The 10,090-nt window shown below is 48.3% G+C and overlaps 1 protein-coding gene across 5 annotated transcripts; it reads right to left on the bottom strand.

Annotated features, from left to right (window-relative positions):
* Positions 1-928: 928 nt before the first annotated feature.
* Positions 929-9,616, bottom strand: LKAAEAR1 (LKAAEAR motif containing 1). 5 transcript variants are annotated; one of them, XM_075571532.1, is made up of 4 exons: positions 9,525-9,616; positions 5,719-6,093; positions 2,067-2,189; positions 929-1,166 (listed from the first exon to the last, which is right to left on the bottom strand). In XM_075571532.1, exons 2-4 carry the CDS (start codon positions 6,037-6,039, stop codon positions 1,104-1,106), a joined length of 507 nt encoding a protein of 168 aa, XP_075427647.1. In that variant the 5' UTR covers positions 6,040-6,093; positions 9,525-9,616; the 3' UTR covers positions 929-1,103. The 5 variants fall into 5 exon arrangements, with proteins under 5 accessions (XP_075427647.1, XP_075427651.1, XP_075427649.1 ...); XM_075571536.1 differs by having other exon boundaries at positions 5,719-6,055; positions 9,525-9,575; XM_075571534.1 differs by lacking the exon at positions 9,525-9,616 and adding an exon at positions 9,382-9,505.
* Between the last annotated feature and the right edge of the window lie 474 nt (positions 9,617-10,090).

Raw genomic sequence — 10,090 nt, 5'->3', positions numbered from 1 at the left:
CTTCCCGAGAAAGAGCTGTGTCGCCTGCAGCTGGTGCAGAATGCTGCGGCCAGGTTGTTAACTAACCAGACCCGTTCTTGCCACATGACACCTGTTCTCCGTTCTCTGCACTGGCTGTCTGAAAAATGACTAATTTATTAAAAAATTGGCTTGTTGACATTCAAAGCGCTACATGGCCAGGGTCTCAGCTAATTGCGAGAGCTTCTAGTTCCTTACACTCCCATTCGCTCACTTCCATCTGCAAGTGATGGACTCCTAACAGTTCCCAGAATCTCTGTGACTTCCTTTGGCACCCGAGCTTTTAGCCACGCTGCTCCCACTTTCTGGAACAGTCTGCCTGGAACAGCTCGAGAGGCCCCCTCTCTAGGAATCTATAAAAACAGGCTCCAGACCTACGTGTTTATCCAGGCATTTAATTCATGAACCACAACCTATCTGGCATTTAATAGCTACAGTGCTGTCCCATCCTGTATTGTACCTTTCCTTGTGTCTGGTCTTTTTCATAACCTTAAATGTTTTCTTCTTTTTCCTTTTAGTAACTGAAGTGCTGAGTCCCATTGGGAGAAAAGTGCTATATAAATAAAGTTATTATTATTATGAATAACCCCCCATCATGTCACAGGGCTTCGTGTGCATTACCCCATGAGTTTGAGCATCATGATCTGTTCTCCACAGGAAGCAGGACATAGACAAGGGCAGAGTCTCTGGATTTGGGTAGCTGAATGAGAAATGAATGAGTCTGGCTTCATGGGAGAGTGTAATATTCCATACGATGAGAGGGTGAAAGTGTGGTCAGTTCTTAGATTTTAATAAGAGACGGTATCTGGCAGCACTCCGTAGAACGCAGAACACATTTATTGGGTTTCACATGGCCCGCTAATGTTTCAGTTGTCAGGGGAATGTGTAACACAACAGTCTTCCACCCTGATTTAAAGACTTGCATTATATTTATTGTGTGGCCAGATGATTAAAACCCCTGTATACAGGACGAGTGAATTAGATTTATCCCAGATATGCCAAGAGAGGAAGACGCTGCCTCAAAGGTCCTGCTTCCCAAAACGTTATACCTTCTCAGGACTCTGGTGCAGACCTCACATGATACATCAGGGTATCCTGTTGGTTAGCAATCCTCTCTCATCTTTTAGGAGATCTTCAATATGCTCTCTCTGCAAAACAATGCAGGATAATATAAGCACAATCTAACTATTGATCAAGGACACATACCGTTCACCTCTCCTAATACACAAGACATCAGGGACATCTCTCACCCACATCTCTCATCCAAAGGAGGGAGAGGGAGTAAGGGGTATGATACCTTTTATTGGACCAACAAGCAGTTGAAATGTTATAAGCTTTCAAACCTCTCAGGGTCCTTCATCGGGTGTGAAGGACCCTGAGAGGTTGGAAAGCTTGTAACATTTCAACTTCTTGTTGGAGAAGGAGCGGCTCAGTGAGTGAAGACACTGACTCCGGCACTCAGGTTGAAGCAGGGGAACCTGGTTCAATTCCTGGTGTCGGCTCCTTGTGACCTTGGGCAAGTCACTTTATCTCCCTGTGCCTCAGGCACCACATAGATTGTAAGCTCTACGGGGCAGGGACTGTGCCTGCAAAATGTCTCTGTAAAGCGCTATGTAAAAAACTAGCAGCGCTATACAAGAACAACCAATTATACCCCCTAATCACTCAACCTCCTTTGCCACTAACTCTACAAGAATATTATTCGGGTCATTAAAGCAGTAAAGTCTGAGCTTGTGTTGACCTCTGCCTAAAATATGTGTCAAATGCAATAATACTAGAAAATGCACATTTATGTAGTCTGATGCCCAGAGGACGGGAGTAATGAATAAATATCACGGTACATGACATTGCTACAGTTAGGAAACCGTCTGCTTGATGCCCCCATAACTGTCCCACTGTCCTGCAGCTTTAGCAGGTGAACACACCTTTTATATCAAAAATCTGATCAGGAAGAACAATAATAAATAAAACGCAGTGATTTGAGTCTGTTGGCTAGGGATTATGTCGCTGGATCGTGCATAACAGGAGCAGAGCTCCACCAAACTTACCTGAAACCTGTCCAAGGAGTCTGGGAGATCCACGGTGTCTGGCATGGGGGGAAGGAGCACTTCCAGACGGATGGCATCCCGGGCAGTGGGCTGGCAGGAAATTAGATGGTTTATTTCCTGAGCCTGCAGAGATACCAGTGTCACTCAGATCAACCCTCTAATTGCAATCAACACTTACACTATGCAAAGTGATAAAGATCCAGACAGACCAAGATGTTGCTTTGTGTGGGTAATAAGTCCTAATAAACATGTCTTGTTTGCAGTGGCTGTGATCGAGATACTTTTGTTGTCTACTTCGGAGGCATTGTGAAGCCGCCTTGCAATGTCTTGATGTTGGGGACCATGTCTCCTAAGCTTTGCTTGTCCCGGAAGACCAGAACAATTACAGAGTTGAACAAAAGTGAATTTACTGGAAAAAGTTTCCACAAGCTTCCAGTAGAGAAGGAAGTGCCTGGTCAGGAGCTGTAGCATGTCAACTCACTCAACAGCATTGGCACAGCTTCCCCGGTCCTCCAGCGCTCACCTAAAGATACCCATATCCGCTGCGGGTAGCACCGCTGGAGTCTCCACCACCTCATCACTCAAGCGGCTGGACGATTCCCGTAGTTTGGAAGGGCTGGCAACCATCTCTGGGCTGCCCAGCACTTCAGCTCCAACCACTGAGCGCCAGGTCGGTGACCAACTGTTTCTTGTCGCGGTTCTCGGTGGCTATTCCAAAATCCTCACATTGGAGTGCGATCCGGTCCTTGGTCCAGGATCGATACTTTCCCGACATCCTTTTAGTCTTGTCTGTAGGTCGACTTAACTGCAGGGAATGGTAAGGGGGAGGGGGGGGGGGGGTCCAAGCACTGGAGCGTTTGTAACTCTGACTTCTTTCATCTTCAAAATTGAGACCGTATTCAAGACAGATATTCCCGGAAGAATTATCGGTGCTGAACCTAGCGATCCCACTTCTGCCACCAGAAAAGCCTGTCACAGGGGACTAAGGCAATTACACCAGGGAACTGTACACTAGACAGAACTGCAGAATTTTTTGCAGAACAAGTCCACTCAGCAGGTGGTTGACCTCTCCCTGGTTGCAAGAGAGAGTTAACCCCTGCAGGTCCACCCTCTTTAACAGAGCTGCACATTACTGTTTTACATACTTTAAGAATAAAATATAGAGGACTGAAACAATAAACTGTACATGCATAAATACATCATATTGTTGACAGGCAGGGGTAATGGCAGGGATAAACCTTTATTTAAGAGCTGCCAAATCTGCCGTCATGGTGCTATTCCATAAAATACATCCTGGTGCCAGAAGACGCCTACCTGGCCATGCAAGTGAATGAGGCAGGTGTCTTAAAGAATAACATCAATTAGTAAAAATTGGCGTGTGTGTAATAATGCAACACCTACTCACTTAACTTTAGTGGAAAAAGTGCCTTTAGTAGTAAATTAGTAAAGGGTCCTGTTCAGAAACCTACATACTGTAAGCTGTACTGCAGGAGGAATGGGGGGGGGGTGGGACGGAGGGGCGCTCAGGGAAGTGTTGAAGTTACAACAGAGTTACTTTTAAAAAGAAAAGGAGACCGACGCTCATGTCCACGTGATGTGAAGACCAGGGCATAATATACCACCGCGGAGGGTGGAGGTCTTATTCATTAGCTGCTACTATGAGTTGTGGACCCTAAAGTGGGCTGACATGGATACGACAGGCAGCCGAGGATGAAATTGGGAAAGGGGGGTGGGGTGTCTCCCCCACTCTTCTTCCATTGATGGGTGGGGTGTCTCCCCCCCCCTCTTCTTCCATTGATGGAGTTACCAATGTTGGCATAGAAGGCTCCCATCATAGTATGCGCCTCTCAATTTACCTACATCTCTGTGCCGGACGCGGCACATTCTGCGCCTTGTCATGGAGGCTGTAAAGCCTCTCCTCTGACGTTGGAGAAGATTTTGATGCCGTTCTTTTGAACGAGGCGGGACTGGTTTACGGCGTGGGAGAGCGGCTTCACGGCCTGTAATTAATTAATAAAGGGCCTCGGTGTAACCGCATTTGGGAGGAACAGAACTCTTGTTCATTGTTCTGAAAAATAAATATCCCTCAGCCACAGACACCTCGTGGGCAGCAAGTCCAGGGAATACATTGCTAGGGCGGGTCTAAGAATAGCAGATTCTCTGGGCATTCCTCTCTGTGTATAACCCTGTGTCACTGGCAGATCTGACATCACTATGCTCAGAGCAGAGGGAGGAGGAGGGAGGGAGGGAGGAGATGGGGGGAAAGCTTCCTCCACTATTTTACTTTCTAAAAATAGCACTTTTTCCAGAAATGTGTTCCTCAGAGGGAACAGCAGGAAACGCTCCAGCTTCTTGCTGCGGGGGAGGCGGAGGTTGCAAGTCAATAGGTTTAACCCTTCGAAAGCCACCCCTCCTCCCCTCCCCCGCTCCGGTATTTAACCCTTAGCAGAGAGGTGCTTTGCAAACTATTTGTAGCTGGGGGCAGCTTGGCAATCACAGCCGCATTCCTCCCTCAGATAACAGAGACCCTGTATCTGTTGCTATTCTCAGACGCCCAGCCTAGATGTTACGTTATTAACCGTATCGGACATCCTGCAGCATGCTGAAATGCTACTGCAGGCGATATTTCATTATTTTCTTGTATTGCGCTGACACTCTACGCAGTGCTGTACATGGAATTTTTTTTGCAGGTAAGCCAGCCCTGCCCCGCAGAGCTTACAATCTATTTTTTGGTGCCTGAGGCACAGGGAGATAAAGTAACTGGCCCAAGGTCACAAGGAGCTGACACCGGGATATGCAATAGAGGGGGGTTATAAACTGAATGAGTAGCCCAGTGAGTAAGGGCTCAATGAGTAAGGGCACTTGCTCTGAAAACAATGACACCGAGTGTGAAGCAGGGGAATCTGTCTCAATTCCCGGTGTCAGCTCCTTGTGACTTTAGGCAAGTCATTTTATCTCCCTGTGCCTCAGGCACCAACAAAAATAGACCGTACCCCTCCATGGGGCAGGGACACGTGACAGCAAAAACATTCCATGTACAGCACTGCGTACACAATCTGTGCTATGCAAGGAAACAATAACTTTTATATTAAGTCCGCAGGCTGCAAAACTGGGGCACAAGAATTGCACCATATTTATCAAAGAAAAAAATCCAAATAGTTTTAAAGCAGCATTATCCTTGCCCCCCTTATTTTATATGTGTACGAAGCATGGTGTCTCGGGGGCTGAACCACGTTAATTTGAGCTACCGGTACCTCCTGGGAACTGAGATACTTATCCAGTAAGATTAGCGACATTACCAAAAACTGACTGCTAATTTACATTGTAATAACCAAATTGCAATCATTTAAACTTAGGACTGTTAAAAATAAGGCCATGTTTTTTTTTTACGGGAGTAAAACCTGGTTAACGTCCCGTTGTTGGCTTCAGTGACTACTTTGTTTAACGGGCGTCGTTTTAGGTGAAATAGGCTAACGGAGCTTAGCGATCCTGGGTTTATGACTGCCCTTATTAAATAATACTGGGAATCTGCTACACCCCATTCATTTGGCATGAGCTCAAAGTCTGCCCCTGACATAGAGAAGCAGCTTCCCAGGACATTAAGCCGAGGCTTGTACCGAGAGCCCGCACACATTCCTGGGCTTCAGCTTACTCGCATGCATTGGAAGCGGAACCTCATCAGGCGGATGCGGTTTCGGGCCTCTGCCGCTTTCAGCTGCCCCACCACCACGTTTTCCTTCTCTTGCCCTGGGTCCCCCATCCTCTGCGGAGGCTCCTGGAGGGTCTGCAGAGCTTGCTCCTTCAGCCGGTTCTGTGTAACGAGCAGGGAGGCCACCATCGTCTTGTTGGGCTGCTCGTAGGCTAGATATCTGGCCCTTTGCAGAGGGGCCATCTTTCTCACGTCCCCCTGGGCAACCGTCTTCCAGTTTTTCGGAACAAACCTTTCCTTCTTAGAGCTTCCACCTGCTGCCATCGTGTCCCCTGGTGCCCTGAGGAACAGAGAGGGTTGGCCGGCAGAAGTTATTGCCTAGAAAGGAGAAGATGACATACAGTAGAGTCGTAAAGGTCATAGATTCAGGTCTGTAGAGACAAGTGGAGCAGAGAGGAAAATTGAGAACCTTAAAGTAAGTACAGCTCAACCCCCTTATAACGCCGTGCTTGGGGCCCAAAGAATCACATCGCGCTATAAGCGGATTCGCGTTGTAACGGATCGCGTTATAATGGGGTTGAGCTGTATGTGATTTTTTACAGGGAGATAGCATAGGGAGTGAGACTGGCACGGAGAGAAATGACCCTAGTTGTGGAGTTGTGTTAAGATTGCAGAAGACATTGCTCCTCAGCAGGTAGTCCAGTTATTAGAGGTTACAGTAACAAGGGAGGGAAATTAGGTAATGTAAGACTCATTTCTAACTCTTCTAGAAAACCCACCAGGGCCAAGGAGAACATTGCTCTGGAGATGGAGTGTATTTTGGTCTAAAAACGTGTGACTTCCCATTTAAATCTTTAAAAGTGATTTGCAATAAGAGAAAAAAAATAATCTATTTTTTTGTGTGCAAGAATTAATTGTTTGGCTGAAGCGGGCTTGTAATGTGTTGCTTCAAGGTCAGGGCCGCCAAAAAGGGGGGTGGGGGGGGACAGCCGGTGCTGGCATCCTGGGCTCCGTGAGTCAGGGGGCCCTGCCGCCCGGGCCCTATGCGCGGCCGGGCCAGTTGCTATTAAAAAAAACAAAAAAAAACGCTGCACCCGGTGCTAGATCTCTCTGTCGGACGCGCCGGAAGTCAGCTGGGCTAAGCTTCTGGCATGCCGGCATGAGAGGGAGGCCCGATGCGCGCGTGTCAGCTTGGGACAGGTGGGGCAGGGCCGGCGGCAGGTCACAGCAGTTGCTGGTGTGCAGTTGCCGGTGGCAACCCCCACCGCCAGCACCGCCACCGGTCTCCGCAGCCACCGTGCACCCCGCCCCCTGCAGCACCGCCAGCCCCGCAGCACTGCCACCAGCCCCCCCCCCCCCTGCAACACCAACACCCGCAGTCTACTGCCCCCCCCTCGCAGCATCGCCACCGGCCCCAGCAGCCACCACACCCCAAGCAGCAGTGCCCGGTGCCCCCCAGTAGTAGCCATCGCCCCTCCCTAAGCCCCCGCAGCAACGGCCCCCCTTGTAGCAACAGCCCCCCTTCACAACCACCAACCCTCCCTAAGCCACCTGCCCACCGCCCATCCCGCTGCCACAGCCCCCTGTTGCAACGGCCCCCCTTCACAGCCACCGGCACACCGCCCATCCCGCAGCCACCGCCCCTCCTCCCCCACAACCACCGGCACACCGCCCCACCCCCCCGCAGCCACCGGCACACCGCCCATCCCGCAGCCACCGCCACTCCTCCCCCATAGCCACCGGCACACCGCCCCTCCTCCCCCACAGCCACCGCGCCTGACCTGAGACCATCCACAAGGTAAGTCTGATTTTTATTTGTATTGGGGGGGTTGGGGTATATTTTTTTATATGTATCTGGTGGCATTTGGGGTATATTTTTATATGTATTGGGGGGGGGGTGTATTTTTATATGTATTGGGAGGTTAAGTAAAAGCTGCGCGCTAAAAAAAAATTCAGTGGTAGGTGCGCTATGGGTTGGGGGGGGGGGGGGAGGGGAGGGGGCCTGCTCCTTTCATTTGTCCTGAGCCCCATGATTTCTGTTGGCGGCCCTGTTCAGGGTATTGCTGTAGTGTATAGGAACCAAAATACGCTCACCTTGGGTGCTGCAGCATAGCCCTTGCACTGTACTGTAGCTCTGACATAAAGGAGAACAGAGAGGAACCAAAACTAATTTCTATGTATCAGAAAAAATAAGAAGCAACAAGGAGAGAGGGCGAGAGCTATGAGCCGAGTTATGCAACTGGAGGCAGGGGTGATGGAACCCTTGAATAGCTTCCTAATGGAGAATGTGAGGATAAATATAGTAACTGAATAAAAAAAAATACTTGGAATATAAATCGGGAGTGGGCTAAGGTTTGAAAAAAAATAAAAAATGCAATTCCATTTATTTGAAGTTAATCCAACCTGGTATATGGAAAGCACAGCTGTTCCCCCAGCAAGGTCTAGTGACTGCTATTAGTGGCTTTCATTCAAAGAAGGGTGACAGTGATAACAAGCAAACCTTCCCAACCGATGTAAATAACTGACAGGGGTGGTCACAGATCACGAGGAGGCAACCGCTTTATACTGCGTTTGTGAAGCAAAGATAAATAAACACGTGAATTGTACCTAAGGAAAGTGGTGGGTGGTGGGAGGGGGGGGGGGGGGGAGAACAGACAAAGTGTTTCTGACATCGGATTCTATTTTAAATTATGCAAGAATGATAATTGCATCAATTATGCCCAATAAACCACCTGTTTTCTGCAAAGATGCAGATTTTGGCTTTAAGCATCTTTGATCTAATTTTAGTTATTATAGAAAAATAAAATAAATATAGATATATATATATATATCTCAAATGGAAATATTACTGTATGCTCATTTACATGTCTTAGACAGGTCTGCAACCCTGCCTTTCACCATTATCACCCAGCACTTCCACTGCAGCAAGGGATTCTGGGAAATAACATGCAAATGAGCACACAGTGACACTTTTTGCGTCAAAACCATTTAACATGGTCCCCTATAAGCTTAAGCTTGCTGTATTTCACAGCTTTGAGCACAGCCTGGGTTAAGATGCATAGCCAGTAAACCCACCCAGGGGCGGCTCATAGTGCACGCGACCGCGAGAGTGATTAAGAGCGACCGTGCGGCAGATTTTTTGAAAAGACAAATATACACCTGCAGACCATTGCCCCAGTAACGCCTACACCTGCAGACCATTGCCCCAGTAACGGCTACTCCTGCAGACCATTGCCCCAGTAACGGCTACTGCTGCAGACCATTGCCCCAGTAACACTTGCACCTGCAGACCATTGCCCCAGTAACATCTCCACTGCAGACCATTGCCCCAGTAACATCTCCACTGCAGACCATTGCCCCAGTAACACTTACACCTGCAGACCATTGCCCCAGTAACATCTCCACTGCAGACCATTGCCCCAGTAACATCTCCACTGCAGACCATTGCCCCAGTAACACCTGCAGACCATTGCCCCAGTAACATCTCCACTGCAGACCATTGCCCCAGTAACATCTCCACTTCAGACCATTGCCCCAGTAACACCTGCAGACCATTGCCCCAGTAACACTTACACCTGCAGACCATTGCCCCAGTAACACTTACACCTGCAGACCATTGCCCCAGTAACACTTACACCTGCAGACCATTGCCCCAGTAACACTTACACCTGCAGACCATTGCCCCAGTAACACCGGCCATGACTTGCAGAAGGTTGCTCTCTTCCTTCTCCCTCTGCAGCCCTCACCTTTCCCTACTTCCCTGCCCCCTCTTTGCCCGGTTCCCTTCTCCCCTCTCTCTCACGTCTCACCCCTGTGCTCGTCTCCTCTCAGGCTGCCATGTCCCTGATTGACAAAGGTTGCCATGGAGACCCAACACCACAAGCCGTGCTCCACCCCCTCCCTAGTGATCACGTGTGCAGTTCAGACCAATGGCACGGAGACAGTGAGATGCTGAGTGATACAATGTTACAGATTTGACACGTCAGAACTCTCCTGTTCTGCTTTCCCATCTCACTGTCCCTGATTGGCTGAATGTTGCATTAATAGCATCATATTATTATATAATAGCATTAATAGCCACATATTATATAATAGCATTAATAGCAACATATTATTATATAATAGCATTATTAGCAACATATTATTATATAATAGCATTAATAGCAACATATTATTATATAATAGCAACTATTATAAATAATAGTACAACAAGCTAATAAACCTCTCTGAATGTGAGAACAGATGGTTTACTTTAGACTTCTAACTCTGACCTCTATAATGAAGCATTTGGGTGACTGATGCTATGCATTTACCAAGACCCCTTGCAGACACCATTACTGAAACACCCTCCTACTATCTCTGTACGTTCTCCCTA

This window comes from Ascaphus truei, chromosome 15 (assembly GCF_040206685.1).
Source record: "Ascaphus truei isolate aAscTru1 chromosome 15, aAscTru1.hap1, whole genome shotgun sequence".
Classification (NCBI taxonomy): Eukaryota; Metazoa; Chordata; class Amphibia; order Anura; family Ascaphidae; genus Ascaphus; species Ascaphus truei.
The sequence above is the reverse complement of the archived record's forward strand: the minus strand, read 5'-3'. Positions and strand labels throughout refer to the sequence as shown.

Excerpts from the sequence above, each read along its gene's own strand:
- LKAAEAR1 (XM_075571532.1), bottom strand. The coding sequence starts at position 6,039 with ATGGCAGCAGGTGGAAGCTCTAAGAAGGAAAGGTTTGTTCCGAAAAAC. Across the intron at positions 2,190-5,718 it reads TCCGCTTCCAATGCATGCGA|GCTCAGGAAATAAACCATCT; the intron begins GTAAGCTGAAGC and ends GTATCTCTGCAG. Across the intron at positions 1,167-2,066 it reads ACTCCTTGGACAGGTTTCAG|AGAGAGCATATTGAAGATCT; the intron begins GTAAGTTTGGTG and ends ATTGTTTTGCAG.